This window comes from Typha angustifolia, chromosome 14 (genome assembly GCF_048772165.1).
Source record: "Typha angustifolia cultivar Huaian chromosome 14, ASM4877216v1, whole genome shotgun sequence".
Classification (NCBI taxonomy): Eukaryota; Viridiplantae; Streptophyta; class Magnoliopsida; order Poales; family Typhaceae; genus Typha; species Typha angustifolia.
Window position 1 is genome coordinate 12,091,445 of NC_133252.1, and position 18,745 is coordinate 12,110,189.

Sequence of the window (18,745 nt, forward strand, 5' to 3'; positions counted from 1 at the left end):
TTTTAGGGTTGAATATATTTTATCTCTACGTAATTATGCCTAAAATTATTTATTATTATGTTTAAAAAGTTTTAAACCAGTCATTATACTTATGACTAAGTCCATAGCTAGAGGATGGCGAATACGGCAAAGAGGAGATACTGAGATGTGGTGGCAATGACCAAGAGATAGAGACAAAAGGAAAGGGAGGGGATGTAGAGGAGAAAGATAAGGCGATGCCCTAAGGAACAAAGGAGGAAGGGGTGGAGATCAGATCGACAAAGTAAATAGGAGGGAGTGAAGGAGACATATTGAGACCTCTGAAAACTATTGAAGAAGAGATTTCAACAATAGTCATGTAGAAGACAATGAGAAGAAAAAGAGAAAAAGAAAAGAAGAAAAATATGGAGAGAGAGAGAGAGAGGAAGAAAAGGGAAAACTCAAAGGAGAGAGAAATAGCCCTCTCCTCGACCTAGCTACTTGACAAGGAAAGAAGGAGATAAATAAACAACAGAAAGTACGAGATGAGGAAAGAAAAAATTGAAACCAAAGCAAAGATCTTCTAAGGCCGACGTGGGGGTTTGCTCCACTAATATACATCATTATTGCAAAGAAATTGCTTCAATCTTTTGTACTGTTCTTATAAAAAAAAATTATATTTTCTTGTATTACACTTATTATTATGTCATATGAGATATTGTGGTCATCATTAGTATATATTGTTACCACGATTATGATTATAATTCTCGTAAAATCACACCCATTTATAAATTCATATTGATAAACCACCACTACTATAGTGCAATGGTATGAGTGGATCTACCCGGGCAGGTGATGTGATCATGTGAAAAAAAAATGGATTATGCATACGTCTTCTAGTCTTTTGGCTCGTAATATTTAACTTATTTGTGAAAGTGTTAACACGTACAGCTAGTCTATTATTAATCTCTATCAATTTTGAAAATAAAAAAAGAAGAAAAAAACTCTATGCGGATACCATCCTTAGCATTAAATCCAACTCCCAACTCCCCTCTCTTCCCCTCCCTCCACTACTAATAACTCCAACCAACTCTCTCTCTCTCTCCCCCCGAACCCCTCCCGACACCACAAAAGAAATCGCCATGAAGGAGACCTCCGCGACCAAGACCATCTACCCCACCCCCGTCGCCCACCGTCGCCGCCGCCGCCGCCGAACCATCTGCCTCATCCTCCTCGCAGTCCTCGTCGCCATAGCCGTCCTCGCTGTCGTGCTCTACTTCACCCTCTTCCGAGTCCGCGACCCCACCATCGAGCCCGTCTCCGCTGTCGTCACCGGCATCGCCCCACGCCTCACCTTCCCCGCAATCCAGATCCAGATCAACGTCACACTCGCCCTCGTCGTCCGCGTCTACAACCTCAACCGCGCCGCCTTCTCCCACGGCGTCGGCCACACCGTCCTCCTCTACCGCGGGGTCCAGGTAGGCGAGGCTGAAGTAGAACCTGGTCGGATCCCCAGCCACGGGTCGGGTCTCGTCCACCTCAACCTCAATCTCCAGGCCGACCGGTTCGGGAACGAGATGGGGAACCTCCTCGCTGACGTCGCGGCCGGGGAGGTCGACCTCGATGCCTTGTCCACGGTTGCCGGCAGGGTTACCGTGCTGGGGTTCATCAAGCACCACGTCGTGGCCAAATCGACGTGTCACGTGGCCATCGGTTTCCCGGACCTCAAAGTGCGGAGCCAGGAGTGCTCCACAAAGGCCGAGCTCTGATTTACCGGGCGTTGACCGGGTCCTCCGTTTTTTCTTCTTCTTTTTGTTTGGATAGGGGTTTCGTATTTAATTTCTTTCATATACGTAGAGAGAGATATATATGTAGATCGTATCAGGATTATTTGCGCTTATATTAATATATGACTCAGGGAAGCTTCCATCTCTGTACACAAATTGAATAAAAATGGAAGTAGAAATCTAGAAATATTCTTCTATCAACGGAACTAATATATATTGCAAAGATCTAATGTTTTAAATTAATAATATTACTCCTTTTAGAGCACGATTCTCTTCTGCCTCTTTTAACCACCAACAGTAGTAAGGGCAATTTGATCGTCAAGATAATGTCAGAAGATCGAATCTAAACACGGAAGCACCAAATAACTACTTGCCTTTCTCTTCTGACTTTTGAATAATTTCTGGGTCCCCTTGTTATCTCAATAAATTTGTTTGTATATACACTTTTTCAATAAAATTTGGCGTTTTACTGTTGACAAAATTGACTTATATGAAGAAGAAAACTCAAATATTTCACATATTACATTCTTTGATTATTTATCACATTTGCATTCTAACTTTGCCTGTACGTTATTCCTCTCAAAAAGCGATATATTTGGAACAATTTGGTGGGATTTCAAAAATGCTAGCTTTGCTGACCTATATGTTATTCCTCTCAAGTGGCAACTTATCTGGAATAACTTGGTAGCTTTCCAACTAGGGTTGCCAAAGAGTCTAGATCGTTCTCATGTTCACCTTGTCATTGAATTTATCAAACTCAAATGTCAACCAAGCTAGAAAATATAGACTAAAATCCTAACTAATGTTCAACACGAAAAGAATAAAAAGCAATAGGATAAACTAACAAATTCTTAGAACACAAAAACTAATCAATTTTCAATAATTAGATTTAAATATAAAAAAAATAAATTTATATATATCGGCTAGTTTATATATTAAGCTTAGACTCATTAAACAAACAAATTAATTTTAAATAAATTTTGGAGTCGAATATGAGTTTTCAAAAGTAACGAGTTTATAGTGTGGACTGGGCCAGGCCTCAGTATAGTACTTCCCTTTACATGGCTGGGCAAGAGATGGACCAGGGTAAAACTATTCATTATTGGGCTTACTTCAATGGATAAAGAATTGGATCATTTTTAGCTTTGACAGTTGACAAGGTAGTGGAGTTCATGACTACAAAAATTAGTTCCAAGCTATTAAATTGACCTCTTTGTATTGCCAAATTAATACTTCAGATCTCATCACTAAAATAAGAGAATATATATCAAGTATAAACTCCTGCCGTATATCATGACTTGTTAATATTGTCTTTTGCACTGGACTTAGCTCCGACTTGGGCCTAGATTCTCCCAATTATTCCGTCAATGACAAAAGGGATAAAATTTCTAGAAGCTTGAAGGGTTTACTTACTATTTGATCTTGAGAGAAAGACAAATATATAGTCAGCAAAGATGTAGCTAATAGGAAGAAACGTGTGCTAGAGTCAGCATTTAACTAGATTTGACTCGAAATTAAGTTTTCCAACTTTTGTGTGATGTTACTTAAATCACCATGAGGTGCTAGTTAGTAAAAATTACAAAGTCAAAACTCCCCAGGCAAAGCTACTAATGTTATTATTGTTACAACTTAATATAAGTCTCATGCAGTGGCATCAATCACCATCAAAGCACTAGAGAGTAGAGACCACTATTTGAAGAAGCCAACTAATTGAAAACACTGGATAACCCTTAACCAATCAACTGGACTTGGAGGAATTAAGTAGCTACCATCGCATTTCATGGTATCCTCTAATTAAAATGTCTCGCCCACAACTAACCAACAACCATAAATGGATTCCAGTCTAATAAACTATAATAAATAATTGGACAAGTTGATTGGTTTTATTAGATAATTATATAACATGTATATTTCAAGTGAAAAGTTTAGGTGAACTAAAATACCATTCATTACCTTGTTGAATAAAATCTGTCGCTTTTGTGTGATTTAAATTGCAGTGTCTCACTCGCTTCTCCAACTACTTGCGTCCCACCCTTCTTCTCTAATCCTTCCTTTCTGCAGCGTTCCACCTCCATCCAAAGATCTATTCCTTCTCTAACAAACTACCCGTGCACGGTAGAGAAGATTACAATCCTTTTCTTCCTGTTATCACACACATGATTCAATGAGTTCAATCTTCTCCAAAAGAATCTGATAGTTCGTGGACATCATAAAAAAGCTTCGTAAGATTCCTTACCAAAATTGTTCCGTAACTCTCTCGCTTGCGCCTTCTTCCTCGAGACACTCTCGACTCACTTCGGGCGCGCTAGATGAGAGGCGCATAAAGAAATCCACTTTTGGAGGGGGAGAATGGCGGGCTTCTTGGAGAGATCCAAGGCCTTGTCGAGCTCTAGGACATGGCGGTACCTTCTTGGGGCACTGAACTCGGCTCGAGGAGAAGGAGAACAAGGGCATAGATTAGAAGACTGAGATTTTGGGGAGTAGAGAAGGATTTTGTGGCCTTCTCGTAATTGAAGAACTAATCACCGCGCAGTCGCTTGGGATCTTGGGCGAAAGAATCGTCTACAGTCTACAGCATTTTAATATCAAGCTTGGGTTTTATGGTATTTAGGACACTGAGAACAATAAAAGAATTTGTAAAAAAGAGTAAAAATTTGTCTTATTAGCTAAACCGTCAATTCTCGCGTCATTATAAGTGGGGACAATTTGATATTTTCAAAATTTTAGCGAATTTTAATATACAAAAAAAAAAGTTCAACGAGATATGTAAAAATTGGTATTATAGTTCAGAAATCACAAGAGAATTATTAAAAATAAAATAAAATAAAGAGGTTAGATTATAAAAATATTTAAAAATAAACATATTATATAGATTGTTACTTAAAAACTCTCTCTAAAAACTGTGTGAAAAGATTTTAGCCTAAGTCAAACCCTCTCAGTCTCTAGTCAACACCGACAACCACCAATTCGTGAGCAAACAAAAGACATCATCCTCACCACTAGGGGTGGCAACCGTCCCTCGTCCTCTGTTCCGCTTCCTAAAAATATTAAACAAGGAGAAAAAATTTATTAAGAAATTAAAGGTCCAGGGGACGCTAAAATGAGCCGGCGGTACTCCTCCCTCCTCCTCTTCCTCATCGTCGTAGTGCGTCCGGCCGTCCTCCTGGCGTCGGAGAACGCCACGTGCCCGTACGACATAGTCTACGCGTCGACGATGATCCCGCCGGAGTGCTACGCGAACGCCACGGCGCCGACGGCCACGAGCTGCTGCTGGTACGTGTACGCGGCCTTCCTCTACGCCGCCATCCGCAACGCCAACCTCACTGGCGCCGCCTTCCTCCCATCGGCCCCCGCCTCCGCCTGTTCCAACGCCTTCGCCGCCTACCTCATTCGCGACGGGCTCGCCCGCCCCTCCCTACTCCTCCCTAACGGCTCCTGCGAGCTCTCCGGCGACCCCACCCGCCTCGCCGCCGGAAACCGCCCCTGTCAGTACCTTGCTGTCTCCTCCATCCTCGCCGCCACCCCCGCCGCGATCCACGAGGCCACCCGCCTCTGCGACAACCCCTCCGGCAACTCCACCGACCTCACCGACCCACCGGCGTGCGCCTCGTGTCAGAACGCCGTCATAGCGGCCACCTTCTCCCTCCTCAACTACACCAACAGCAAGGAGTTCGTCCCCTGCGGCATGGCCGCCACGATTGGGATCTGGTCCTCCTCCCGACCTTCTCTTCCTCGATTCCGCTCCTACGCCCTTTGTATGGTCCAGATCTTGGAAAACATCAATGATCTCGGCACTAGCAACCTCATCCCATCACCTCCCCCTCCTCCTCTGCATCCTCCTCCGGATTCTATATCGCCGCCTTCCAGATCGAAATCTAGAACGATCAAGATCGCCACCGGATCCGCCGCCGCCGGCCTCGCCTCCATCGCCGGGATCGCCTTCCTCGCCATTGCGATAGTCAAACACCGTCGCCAATCCGCCGTGATCCGTACCGACGGCACCGATCAGGAATCGCCGGTAGCCGCCGGAGCGGCTTCGCCGCTCCCCACCGACGGCCTCTACATCTTTACTAGGTCGGAGCTCAAGCAGGCGACAAACGGCTACGACGAGCGCCTTGTCTTAGGACAAGGCGGCGCCGGCAAGGTCTATTTGGGGAAGCTCCCTAGCGGCCAGCACGTGGCGATCAAGCGCGTGTACCGCGAGAAGAAGATCGCCGAGTTTTACAGCGAGGTGGAGATCCTCGCCAAGCTCCGGCACCGGAACCTCACGACCATCGTCGGTTACTGCCTCGGGGATCGCGAGCACGCCCTCGTGTACGAGTACATGCCAGGGGGCAACCTCTCCCGCGCGCTCTTTCACGGCGAATTGTCCTGGCACCGCCGCCTCCAGATTGCCGTCGACGTCGCCGAGGGGTTGGTCTACCTCCACGAGTTCCCCGAGGGTCCGGTGGTCCACCGTGACGTGAAGCCAACCAACGTCCTCCTCTCCGACTCAGGCGCCGCGAAGCTGTCCGACTTCGGCGTCTCGAGGATCATGCCGCACGAGGGGACGCACGTGTCGACTGAGGTGAGGGGGACGATGGGGTACGTCGACCCGGAGAGCTTCGCGGTGGGCCACATATCCGAGTCCGCCGACGTGTACAGCTTCGGAGTGGTGCTGCTCGAGCTCGTAACGGGGATGCGGGCGGTGGTCTCCACGCCCTCCGGTGGGGCCGAGTCGATCGTGCAGACTGCCCACGTGGCGATGACGGGGCCCGGATCGGACGCCAGCGGCGGTGCCCTCGAAGGCCTCGTGGACAGGAGGCTGGGCCCCACGTGGGATCGCGCCACCGTCGGGAAAGTCTTCGCGATAGCCTTCCGCTGCGTGCGGCCGTACAAGAACGAGCGACCGAGGATGCCTGAGGTTCTCGCGGTGCTCAAGGAGTCACTCGCGGATCTCGAGGCGAGGGCAGGCGACGTAGCGACGGCGGAGCCGTCGACCGAGTCCACGACGGAGGGGTCATCGGAGCCGTCGACGACGCCCGGGTGGTCGTTGTGATGGGTTCCGAAGGCTGCGGTTCAGGGATCTCCGTTGTTTTGATTAAAGAAATGGCGGGAAAAAGAATTATTTCCTTTGCCGACTTGGCCGAGTCGACTCGACTCGATGGGATTCGGCGCCCCGGCTCACACTAGTAATTAACAACTGTTTAATTTTGTTAGAAATATAATATTAAAGAAGAATCTTTATGATAATATACATTATTTTATCTTAATCTTTCGGTCTTACTGAGACAGCCTCTTCAATTTTGAGATATATTTGCAAATAGCAACAAGATAAATAAATAAAGGATATGTCTTTCGATTAGAGGTGTGAATGTTAGGTTATAGGCGGCAAATTGGGAACTAACCTTTCTTAATTATAAGATCCAACTAAAATTTGTGCTCTTCTGACATTACTAAAATTTTATCATCTTTAATATTTTGTGCACTAGTTTTTCTTAATTGTAATAGCTTTCATCCTTAATTATCGGATTAGTAAATGATGCAAGCAGTAAACATGAGAATAAAATATTTTAGTCAAGATTACATCATTATCTTTCTTATAAACACTTGTGGTGATTTTTCTACAGCAAGATTGTTTTTCATATTAAAGTAAAGATATCAACAAAGCCCACACAATAACCAGAATTTATTAAATTATTACATTATTATCTAGTAACTACCTATCTCCGGAGTATGATGTACTATATTGATAGTATAAGAAAACGAGTGCATTATATAACATAATAATATAACTTTTCTCACTCCATTTCGATTAGAATACCAATTTCCATGGGATTCAACATTTAGAATTGTGTTTGTGATAAAATAATTGGCATTGGCATCGAGTATTCAACGAGTTTTATTTATTTATTTATTTTGAGTAAAAGAGTAGTTGGGTGTCTATGATGTTGATATTCAAACAACATTAAATGGAGCAGAGTAGGTAGCAGAAGGAAAACTAGCATTTATTCGGGACTCATCCTCCCACTCCGAGAAATGTATTTGAATTCTCAGAACAGAACATGTATCATCTACTATTTTCTACTTGTAACTACAAGTCTAGAGGAAAGCCTTTGTGATATAAAGATTTTTGCTGTCATTATTGGCAGTCATTAACATTGTGGATCTAACTTTTAGCTGTGAGTCTACTCTTAAATATCTTAAAAGATGGTTTACAGTGTTGATTTTTTTTTTTTTTTTGTATTTCTTGATGGAATGAATAATTTATGCTAACGTATCACCTTTTTATTTCCATAAGTACACTAAATGTCCCATGGTGGTTGGATTAGGAAACTTAATCCATCTGTCTTTGGTTTTATGAATAGAGTGGCCTTGGGAGTCCACAATGGATGCACGACGAGCATAGAGAAACATGCAGAGGTGCAGACCGCATAGGGCACACTGCTAATCTAACATGAGCATGAAAGCGCTAGTGGACTATCCTATAAGAGATATGTAGGGAGCTAATACATTGTAAAGGTGTGACGAATCCCAACAATGAGATATTAATTATAAGTTATATAGATATCAAGTATTAACTCGTAGGATTACAGAGCACTTGGCTAGGGTTTGATCTTTTTTCTTGTCTTGAGAGTTTGTTTGTTTGTTTTTTTTTTTTTTTTTTTTTTTTTTTTTTTTTTTTTTTTTTTTCTTTTTTCTTCTTTCTGTTGTCGTTGGTGACTTTCCCTCCACTAGAAGTTTTCCAATTTTCTCCTTTTCTTTCACTTTTCTTTTTTCTCCGTATCATTTCACATCCCTTACTATTATCTTCTCCAAAGTCTTAGCAGGTCTTCACCGATTTGTGCCTTGTTACCCCTTGCCTCTAGCTTAGTCAATATTCATTAATCTCCATTGCAACCATCATCGCTGACCTTCCAATTGTTGAATCTATTCTCTTTCTTGCGCCTTGTCCTATCTTGGCTCTATGCCGTCCGTCATCCTCTCTGTCGTTCATTCCGTCCTCAATGCCATGTCGCTCCCACCTCGCCGCTCCTCTATCGTTGCCCTTATCATTTTGCTGTGCTTCCCATGTCAAACCTGTTAGTCTTTGCCGCATCATCCTCCCTTCGCTCCGACTACAAGAATTGTTGTCGGTGTCAACCTTTTGGTGACCGATGATCTGTTTGTTTTCCTTTTATTTTCTTATTATTTTTTTGCAGGTTAGCTATAATGCTTCAGGATCCTCGTCATTCACAATGAAGGTATAATTAGCTGACTCTATGTATGCACTACGGGTGTTGTCCCTTTTAGATCTTATTTATCCATTAGGCTTGATGTTTATTTCTTTATACTGTGCCGGTAGTAAGGCTATTCTAAATTATAGTTCATTTTTTTTCATGTATCAAACATGTAACACCTTATTGGAGTAAATGAAATTACTATTCCGAGTACTGTTTTTTGATGAATTAAGAAGAAAAAAAACTCATATGACCATCGAATTAGTTGTCTCTGTCATATACTCTACCTGCCTTGTTCTTTGAATCTTTTCCTTTTCAATTATATTTCTTTCTTTGCCTGGAAACACAACAATTTAAGCTTGATAGATAAGTAGATGTAGCTGGCAAAAATTGGAAAGTGATTCCTACTCGAGTCCTTATCGTTGCATTGATAGCATGAACTCATGGGACATGGCAAAAACTTAATTGGGCACCTAACCACTACTGTGAGCGTAATGTGGTATCTCATTACCACATCTCCCCCCCCCCCCCCCCCCCCCCCCCTCCAATGGCAGACTTCATGGACCATTTGCCCATTTGGTGACCCTCATTTATGCACACAGCACATCCAAATCCAAGTGGCATAAACCTTGTGGGCCTCCTTTCCATTATTTAAAAAGAAAAAACTCTTTCTATACCTCAAAGGACAAGGGTCTTTAGAACTAGCCCATCTTACTTTCTTTTGGAAATTTTTTTTATGTATTTATGATAAGCTAGACAGAAAAATTATTCTATAATCTCATCATAAACTAGTGCAACTCAACTAGTCAGTTATAGTGATGTCTTTAATTAGAGCATCCTCACAACATTGCCAAAACCCACCAGAAAAACTTATCATACTTTGTGCATAGTACAATCAGAAAGATGATTGCTCTTTCCCAGAAATTATCTTTGCCTATTCTCACCAGCAAATTCCAAGAACAACCAACGAGAACCAAAGAAATGATATAGGCAGGCTAAGTTTGGCACCACAAAGAAATTATATTTCATCATACCAAGAGTTCCATAAAACATATTTCCAACATCTTCCAAATGAAACAGCTTTTACAAGAGTACATCATGAAACTTACTAGTGATTTCAACTACTACTAAAATAATAGTGTAATAAAGTACAAACAAGAATAGTGCAGCAATATCAGTTACCCTAAAGTACCAACAAGAGCTAGAAATGTTAAATTTGGCATCGACAAACAACTACATCTTTTCATCATATCCAGAGTTCCATAAAAACTTATTTCGAACATCTCCCAGTCCACAAAGCTTATAAAAGGGTACGCCATGGAACTAAGTGATTTCAAGCATTAATGCTATAATCAATTCACACATGACAATATTTACTTCAACAAATAAATTTGCACTAGTACTTTGCACAGTAAAAGACCACTAGAAAGAACATAAATAAAAAAGCAGAGTAAAAGCCTTAATACAGATGGAAATAAATATCAACATTGGTTGATATACTCTTAAGGAAGAAGTCAATCTGTCACAGATGTTTTAAGGAGAAAGCATACAAGTAAAACATAGATCAACTGTTACACATCATTCCTCCAATGTCTAGTTAAGGACAAGTTCAATGCAATAAACCATCATGCAGATGTTGCTGACTTCATCAAACATGCCAAAATCAATCTCCAATTGCACTGAAGGTCCTAAAGACAATAGCCAGGTAGGCCTTTTCATGCCCTCTGAGAATATTGAGATATTTGCAGCCCTATAATAGCAAAAGCTAAAGTTAAAAGGTAAAATAAACAAAGTTCAACAGAGGCTGCTACTCCCATCAGCCAACACCACCAGGCCATAAACCAGGGGTGCCCAAAACTAACATTCTTTTTACAACTAAATAACAAAAAGCTGTCCCAAAAGTATTTTAGCTGTTCTCCAACTATAGTCCTATGCAGCATTATTATTCAAACAATGTTAGATCCAAAATCAAGCTTCCGACAAATCCCCTGACCAACTCTCTTTGATTTCAAAGTTTGTCTCAAAGGTGCAGCTGGGCATGTGTCTGCAATGCCGCACAGGATAGGTGTAGAAGTGGGTGTTTTAAAACATTCAGATGGACTGGGCTCACTTAGGAACATCTGATCAGAGATCTCTTTGAGCTGATTTGAAATAATCAGGTCAAGAAAAGACTTGCAAACCAACTCAACAAAGCGATCCTCCTCTTCAGCATCTTCAGTGATATTGCTCTCCAAATTCTTTACACAGGCATCATAAATGTCAAAATTTAGCTGCCTGCGAAGAGGATATTGTGTTCCCTTCATCATTTTCTTCTTGGGAGCAAAAGCTAATTCTTCTGGGCCAGGAGCAAAGGGATCAAAGATGCTTTCAGACGGAGTCTGACAGCCCAATATGAAATCTTCCTCAGTTTTATCAGAAGAGTCTGATGGCTCCAATGTTTCTCTATCTGGAAAGGGCGTTTCAGGACCCATTCTGTTGTCACAATTGCATATCTTAACATCTATATCTTCTGTGTCTCTGTTTTTCTTCAAGCAGGGAGTCTGTGACAAAACTATATCGATATAATTCTCATGACTTCTCACCATAGCTTCAGAACCCAGTTTCAAAGCACCAAGTTCATCAGCTTTTGGAGCTCTAACTTTCTCAAAGCAAGAGGATTTAGCAAGTGAACCATCTGCCACACTAATCATCATAACTGCCCCAGATTCAGGTTCCATATCTCCAATTGCAGTTATACTATTTCCGTGACCCCTAATCTTCTCTTTGCATATAATCCACGAGAGATATTTTCCTAAAAGCACAGCTTTTAGGAGGAGCAAGGGCAGTCCTAATTTCTAGGAACTCTAATTAAACTTTGAGCCAAAGAATAATTGAACAGAAGATGGTGTAAATTTTAGATCTTCACGTTCAATCGGCTGAAAGGCACCAGCGTGTATGCTCTGCATTAACAAAAGACGCATACATGAGAAATATGTTACAAACAGGTAGGAGATTATTATTATTTAAATAATCACATTCTGAAGTGTAAGAGAAAAGGAAGGAAGATTTTTAATGAAGCAAAAGGAAAGAAACTCAAATAACCAAACATTCTAGAAAATTATTGAACCGAGATATGCCAGCATTTGTATTAGATTAACTGAAGCAGCCAAAAAAAAAACCTATGTAAACAATATTACATCAGAAGAGAAGGACTTTGATCTAATCAACCCCAGTTCTTCTTAAAGCCTTCAAAAGTACCCACAATAGTACAGAGGCATCACATTTCATCTTCCTTAAGAACATATATAAAGAAAAGGCCAACCTACACAATAATAAACCAAACAAAAGAAGAAAATAACAACATTATCCCATCACCGTAACCATGAAAATCTGAATCTTATCCCTCTAAATCTCCAATGAATACACACAAAGTGATCCTATTTCAGCTACCAATAGCAAATCCCCCATATTTGAACCCAAAAGAAGAAAACAAAAATCCCATCCAACCCAAGCAAAGAACCGCTACATTAACCTAATCCTTCAAATCCTCAAAAACTAACAAGATCCCAAAAGATATAAGACCACCCACGGTCACCTCGGAAACCACTCGAGAAGAAGAAATGGCGAAGAGAAGCATACCTCACACCAGACAGCGAACACCGGCGAACGACAGAGAAGAGAGGTAAAAATGGGATTTTTACGTAGTGGCGGGAGACTGAGACGGCGCGCCCTTTTGGAAACCAGAGATGGTAATGGCGAAGCGAGCAATTTATTCCCATATGAAGCAGAATAACTAATCCGACGGCCACCATTGCATCAGGCTTTCAGGATCCACCACTGCTGTTTCCAGCAAATGGTCTTTCGCCACGAGTCGAATCCTCCCAGTAGTTACCCCTCAGTTCGCACCCCGTTAGATTCTGTATCAACGGTCAGGATGTGATTGTAATATTCGTATATATTAAGTTTGGCAAAGCCGTTAACAAAGCTTATCCGATTGGAGATTTGGGTCTAGGCAGAAATATGAATGCGGATGTACTTGTTTTTCTTAATTATTTTTTTAAACTTTAATTCTTAGCAAAGCATTTCATTTCATAACCCTTACATTTAATTAATATATTTATTTTATATAAAAAAAAGAAACAGTATTAGAGATTAGGCGAGTTATACATTCAAATATTCAATCAGTCGATTGTCTGGTTAAAATTCTTTTAAGTATTTCTAAAAATAAAACAATAATTTACAAAATAAACATAATTGTATGTGTACTGTTATTTAGCTTTTTTTAATTTAATTGATAGAAAGCATATAGACTAATCATATGCTATACACAATGGTTAGTCCTTCACCATACATAAAGTTGATAAATAAGTAAAGCCTTATGTGACCAAGACGGACATACACATATACAATCTATTAAAATTATTTTATAAAGAAATTTGCATTCATTATAATCTCTTGTTGCAACTAGTTATGCTTCTAGTTTTATCTTATTTTTTTTAACTAATATGCACATTTAGGTCCATCAAATCTTATAATTTATTCTCCCACTTATATTATAATCTCTCTCAAATCTGAATAGAAGCTAAAATGTAGTGTATCAAATGAATCTTTTGGCTCATTTCTTTATAAAATTGTAGAAAGCATGATCAACTTACAGTAATACATCAGTGCTTCAAACTACGACGAAATCGAACAGCAAATTAAACCTTCGTCCCGGTCCTTATTAATGGAGAACGAGCCTCAATCTCTGTGGCTATATATATATATATATATATATAGGTCTTGGACTAAAACGAAAAAGAAAAGCAAGGGCCACTATTTCCGTTTTCAACCCCGACTTTTATTGATAATCCCATGGGATCAAGAACTTTTGATGGAGATGCTCCGCATCATGTGCTTGAACTCCCCGAAATCCACCCGTCCATCTTTGTCCGCATCCACCGAACAAATCATCTCCCTCACCCCATCCAAGCTCCTCCCGTCAGCTAGCCCTAGCTTCTCCAACACGATCTGCAACTCCCTCGCCGAGATGAATCCATCTCCGTCCTCGTCAAACACGTTAAAAGCCTCCCTCATCGCCTCCTCCTCCTCCTCTTCCCACGAGGAAGTCGGCGCAGGTGAATCGGATCCGAAGAGCGCGTCGCCTAGCTGGCGGTGAAGCGATTGGAAGTCGTCGAAGTCGAGCCCGGCGTGGCCGGGGCGGATGAACTCCACCACCGTGGCAGAGAGCTCGGCGTGGTCAGTCCCGAGGCCGAGGCGATCGAGGGCTCGGGAGATCTCGGCGGTGGTGATCACGCCGTCGCCGTTTCCGTCGAAGAGGTCGAAGACGCGGCGGAGGCGGACGGAGTTGAGGCTCTCGGTTCGGAGCCCGGAGGATGGGGAGATCTTGGCGGAGGAGGAGGGCATGTTCAGAAATCCGGATCGGGTCGCGAAGTGGAAGAGGAGGAGAGGAGATGGTGGAAGAGGAGAAAGAAGTGGAAGATCATTTATAACAGGAAAGTTTGGAGCGTGGGCTGCGCTCTTATGTGGATGGCGATTGTTTAATTCGTTTTTTTCCTCTTATTTTCCATCAAAATTTCCTCAAAGTCGCAGCCTCACATGTAGACGTAGTCAAATCACGTAGTATATAAATATATATAAATCCTTTATCGACCTCCTCTTTTTACCTGGCATATTTTGCTTAGTCGTAAGCACACGGTCATGAATCATGCCGGAGTCGCATTATTTTCTTCAGACATATCTCAAGTCTTATATACTATCACATCAGGAGAGTTGATCCCTTCTCACGTAATAGGAGCATAGTGACTAAGCTCTATGTCAGCTGTTAGCTGTTGATACGTTTAGACCATTCGAAAATATGAGGTTATTATTTATTAGTCACTAATCTTGTCCCTATAGGTTCCAAGTGGTGATTGTTTGCTGATTCATAGGCATAGTATATATATTTGATCCGAGTCCGACATGATCTAATAAAATAAATAGATCAGGTATGGATATTAAATTACTTTTCTATTTTAAATTCAACCAACGATGCTAATGTATTTTCCAATGTTCCCAATTTGTAGCTGTTTGTTTATCGGCGAGTATATATCAATAACTGCAACCTTGGCAGTGCAATTAGTAATTATAAAATCCCCGTAATTCCACCTAAACCTTCTCTTGATCTCGTAATTAGTAAAATATTGAAAGTAAAAGATTCATTTGTAATGTCTAAACTGTTGGGGGAGATAATAAGCATTATTAACAAAAGAATGGCATTAACCGATGACAGAGATCTGTCTCTAAAAATGTAAAATTAAAAAACCAAAAAAATTAATTGTCAGAAGTGGGATTTGAACCCACGCCCTCTCACGAGGACCAGAACTTGAGTCTGGCGCCTTAGACCACTCGGCCATCCTGACTTTAGTGATTACTGTCAGAAAATTTTATTTATATATATATATATACATACAACCCTAAGCAACAATAATCAAGCGAATGAAGGGAGAAAGAGGAGACCTTTATGCTTCAAAACTACACGTCCACTTCATTCATACAAAAATAGTATTTTATATCACTGTTTTTGAAATATTTCAAAGTACATAGGCATATGATATTTGTTCCACTTTCACCCCTAAGAAGTGCAGTTTGTTGCGTAACAAGAATTCACTTCTTAATTTACTCTTCTTTTAACAATGAGAGGCAACCCAAACTCAGGCCTAACAGTTAGCTGGAAAGAGGGGGAATGGCAATACTTTGGAGAAAGACTAAATGTAAAATTAGCTAGAATTAAGGAGAGAAATATCTTGAGTTCCACCATGGCTAAGTTTTGACCCACACAAGTGCGAGCCCCTAGTCCAAAGGGCATGTACCCCTGTGGAAGCTCACATGCACCCGAAACCCCGCCGGCGAACCTCTCGGGATTGAACTCGTTGGCGTCCGGCCCCCATAGGGCTTGATCATGGTGCATTGTGCTGATAGGGATCCATAGGTTGGTCCCTTTAGGAATATGGAGGTGGCCAAACTTCATGTCTTGGAATGTCTCTCTAACCACAAAGGAAGAGGGTGGAAAGAGCCTTAGGGTCTCCTGAATCACCATTGTTAACTGCAAAGAGGTAAAGAAGTTAGAGTGAAAGAATGAAACCGTCAGTATTTTTTATCAGTTTAAGCTTTTAAAGTAACTAGGAGATTATGACTGTGAATCCTTAGAAACGTATATATATCATATACAATTAATCCACGTACTGTTTTCATCATCTGGATCATCTTGAAATCGGGCATCCGGCCACCGCAGACCTCCACCACCTCGGCTCGAGCTCGGGCTTGCCAATCTGGATGCGCCGCAAGCAGCATCATGCACCATGTCGCATTTACAGCCGTCGTCTCATGGCCGGCCAAGTAGATGCTCTTGCAGTTGTCCACTATGAAGGCATCAGAGCTAAGCTGATCAGCCATGCTGTCACTCCTTAGTATAGAGAGCAGTAGATCCTCATCTTGCAAAGATGTGCATCTTTCTCTGTGTTCTTGCACTGCCTCCAGTATCAAAGAGTGGATTTCTTGCTCTAGTCTTCGTATAACTCGGTTTCTCTTAGTTGGCAGGAATCTAAAATATATTTACATTACCAACATATTAGATTTGGCATTTCATCAGTCATTTGAAGTACTTACTGCATGATAAGAGCTTTGAGAAGGTTGCAAAATCTTGACCTCCAGTAAGGGAGTTCAAAGAGGAAACTTCGTTTTGCTGTCATTTCTTTCGAGAGAGCAGTAAGCCTGAGAAAGATCTCCTTCCTTGTGGCATAATTGCTTCCAAAAATTGCCCTAGAGATCACATCCGCAGAGAAGCTCATGAGATCCTTATCCACTTTTATGACCGCAGTGCCTCCTTGGTGATCCACCATGCTTCCCCATGAGTTCACAAGTTTCATGGCAATCTCATTCATCAACTCCACCATAACCTATGATCATTGCATGGATGGTGAATAAGTATTTTATTCAGATCATCATCGTATCCTTTTCTTTCTTTTCTTTTCTTTTTGTGTGTGTGTGTGGATCACTCACCTTTACCTTACCCATGTAGAATTCTGGGGCAATGACCTTTCTTTGATGAGCCCAAATCGATCCATTTGACTTCAAAATTCCACGGCCAAAGAGTGGCTCTTGTCCCTTTTGATGGTGTCTAGGTTTTCCCAAATCCAAAGATACACAACGACTTATATCCCTAATTATTGCAGGATCTGTGACGTAGAGTGCCGGTCGCCTTCCCATCCAGTACAAATAAACTGGTCCTATATATAAAAATATATAGTGGCTTTAGGCAGGGTTGATTTGCAAATACTGAAAATTTAGGGTTTGGATCATAAAATCTCTTTAAAAAATAACATTGTATATTTTGACTTTACTATACATAAAGTCTCTATTTGCTAAAGAACACCAAACCTTATCCTACAGCTTCATAAATAAATATCAGTAAAATAGTATATATTTGTTAAGTCAAACTCAACTCAGGGTGTGGTGTGGCTTATTATTTTGTAAATAGTAACATAGAATAATTTTATTAATTATTAGATATAGTAAAAATGCAGGGCATAATTTATAGTTTTCTGTAAGTTAAATTCTATGCTGAAACATTATAAAATTAGTTCTTCTCTATATTAAACTCTATGCTGAAACATTATAAATGAAAAATGACCCCTAAAACGGTCAATACGGGGACTTGCTGTCACCTAGAAAATGAGAACAGATGAATACTTAGTATAATCAATTCCTTATATATATATATATATATATGTTTCTTCTACGTCTCTGTCAAGAAAAAAGAGCATGGAATAATAGAGAAGATAGAAGAAAAAAGATAATATCCTTGCACAGCATTGGTTTATATTATTGAAGGGTCAAACATGTACTCTTTTGTCTCTTGAATATGATAGGTGACACCATCTACTTGTTTGTTTAGTCAAACATAACATGACAGGGTGAGCTGTTATCTAAGAAATATGGTATAATTCCCTTGTTAGTTACTTGGTCAATGAGGTAGATCATCGATCAAATGCTGTATGATAAACTATATACTGTAGTTTGTGTTCTACTTGAGATGATATAGATATTATATCAAGTTTATCACCTTCTTTTCTTTTTCATTTCTTCAGAAAGACATCATTTCTATAGTAAGCAAGTTACTATGATTAGCAATGACCATATTTTATTGATATGAGCTTATGATTCAACTTAGGAACAATCTTCTAGTAGCAAGTACCAATTAGCTTCCATTTCCTTTCATCAGATCACCGGCCAGGTTATTGGATAAACTTCAACCGTTTGACCTCCCAAGATAATAATCTCATATTATGACAATCTTGATATTGACATCGATATATAATCTTACCGAGTTTTGTTGCTCATATTGTTAAAAATTATATTATAAAAAAATTAATACATCAAAATAAATAAATAAATAAAATGAATAAAATTTTGCATACCGTAATCTTTCCTCCAATGATCGAAATACGGAAAAATATACTTGGTATAGTCATGGTACCATCCCCTTTCGATTTCGTTGGTCGGCAAAATCCTCTTCATCGCCGAGAGATTACCGGAGAAAAGTGACGGAGGAGGACCCTGGATGCCTTGCTTCCTGAGCATATCTTGGACCCTTCTGAGCCTTAGCCATGTAGTGACATACAAACATATCACCGAGCTGCAAAACCCTAGCAAGATCACAGAGGACAAGTAATCTGTTATGATACTGTCCATTTCTTCCGTTGGTCTCTTGTTCTCTCTTATGCGTTGCATTTATATGCAAAGTTTCTAGATAGCTTTATTATTATTATTATTATTTTACTT

The 18,745-nt window shown here is 40.8% G+C and overlaps 4 protein-coding genes and 1 non-coding gene across 5 annotated transcripts; 1 reads left to right on the plus strand and 4 right to left on the minus strand.

The window, feature by feature from the left end:
* Nucleotides 1-1,100: 1,100 nt before the first annotated feature.
* LOC140775747 (uncharacterized) lies at nt 1,101-1,727 on the plus strand. Its single transcript, XM_073119160.1, has one exon. The coding sequence runs from the start codon at nt 1,101-1,103 to the stop codon at nt 1,725-1,727; it is 627 nt and encodes a 208-aa protein (XP_072975261.1).
* An 8,719-nt stretch (nt 1,728-10,446) lies between these two features.
* On the minus strand, nt 10,447-12,811 carry LOC140776066 (uncharacterized). The gene is made up of 2 exons (XM_073119625.1): nt 12,563-12,811; nt 10,447-11,883 (listed from the first exon to the last, which is right to left on the minus strand). The coding sequence occupies exon 2, from the start codon at nt 11,659-11,661 to the stop codon at nt 10,891-10,893; it is 771 nt and encodes a 256-aa protein (XP_072975726.1). The 5' UTR covers nt 11,662-11,883; nt 12,563-12,811; the 3' UTR covers nt 10,447-10,890.
* Nucleotides 12,812-13,313: 502 nt separating this feature from the next.
* Nucleotides 13,314-14,516, minus strand: LOC140776067 (probable calcium-binding protein CML27). The gene has a single exon (XM_073119626.1). The coding sequence runs from the start codon at nt 14,327-14,329 to the stop codon at nt 13,784-13,786; it is 546 nt and encodes a 181-aa protein (XP_072975727.1). The 5' UTR covers nt 14,330-14,516; the 3' UTR covers nt 13,314-13,783.
* Nucleotides 14,517-15,240: 724 nt separating this feature from the next.
* TRNAL-CAA (transfer RNA leucine (anticodon CAA)) lies at nt 15,241-15,324 on the minus strand. The gene has a single exon. It is a non-coding gene; the product is annotated as a tRNA-Leu (tRNA).
* Nucleotides 15,325-15,452: 128 nt separating this feature from the next.
* LOC140776263 (cytochrome P450 714D1-like) lies at nt 15,453-18,650 on the minus strand. The gene is made up of 5 exons (XM_073119908.1): nt 18,382-18,650; nt 16,964-17,190; nt 16,610-16,860; nt 16,148-16,505; nt 15,453-16,007 (listed from the first exon to the last, which is right to left on the minus strand). Exons 1-5 carry the CDS (start codon nt 18,542-18,544, stop codon nt 15,576-15,578), a joined length of 1,431 nt encoding a protein of 476 aa, XP_072976009.1. The 5' UTR covers nt 18,545-18,650; the 3' UTR covers nt 15,453-15,575.
* Between the last annotated feature and the right edge of the window lie 95 nt (nt 18,651-18,745).

Bases quoted from the DNA above. Each gene is read 5' to 3' on its own strand.
- LOC140775747 (XM_073119160.1), top strand. From the start codon at position 1,101: ATGAAGGAGACCTCCGCGACCAAGACCATCTACCCCACCCCCGTCGCC.
- LOC140776066 (XM_073119625.1), bottom strand. From the start codon at position 11,661: ATGGAACCTGAATCTGGGGCAGTTATGATGATTAGTGTGGCAGATGGT.
- LOC140776067 (XM_073119626.1), bottom strand. From the start codon at position 14,329: ATGCCCTCCTCCTCCGCCAAGATCTCCCCATCCTCCGGGCTCCGAACC.
- LOC140776263 (XM_073119908.1), bottom strand. From the start codon at position 18,544: ATGCTCAGGAAGCAAGGCATCCAGGGTCCTCCTCCGTCACTTTTCTCC. The intron at 16,861-16,963 runs GTGAGTGATCCA...CAATGATCATAG, and splicing joins TCTACATGGGTAAGGTAAAG to GTTATGGTGGAGTTGATGAA. The intron at 16,008-16,147 runs GTACGTGGATTA...ACCTCTTTGCAG, and splicing joins TGATCCAGATGATGAAAACA to TTAACAATGGTGATTCAGGA.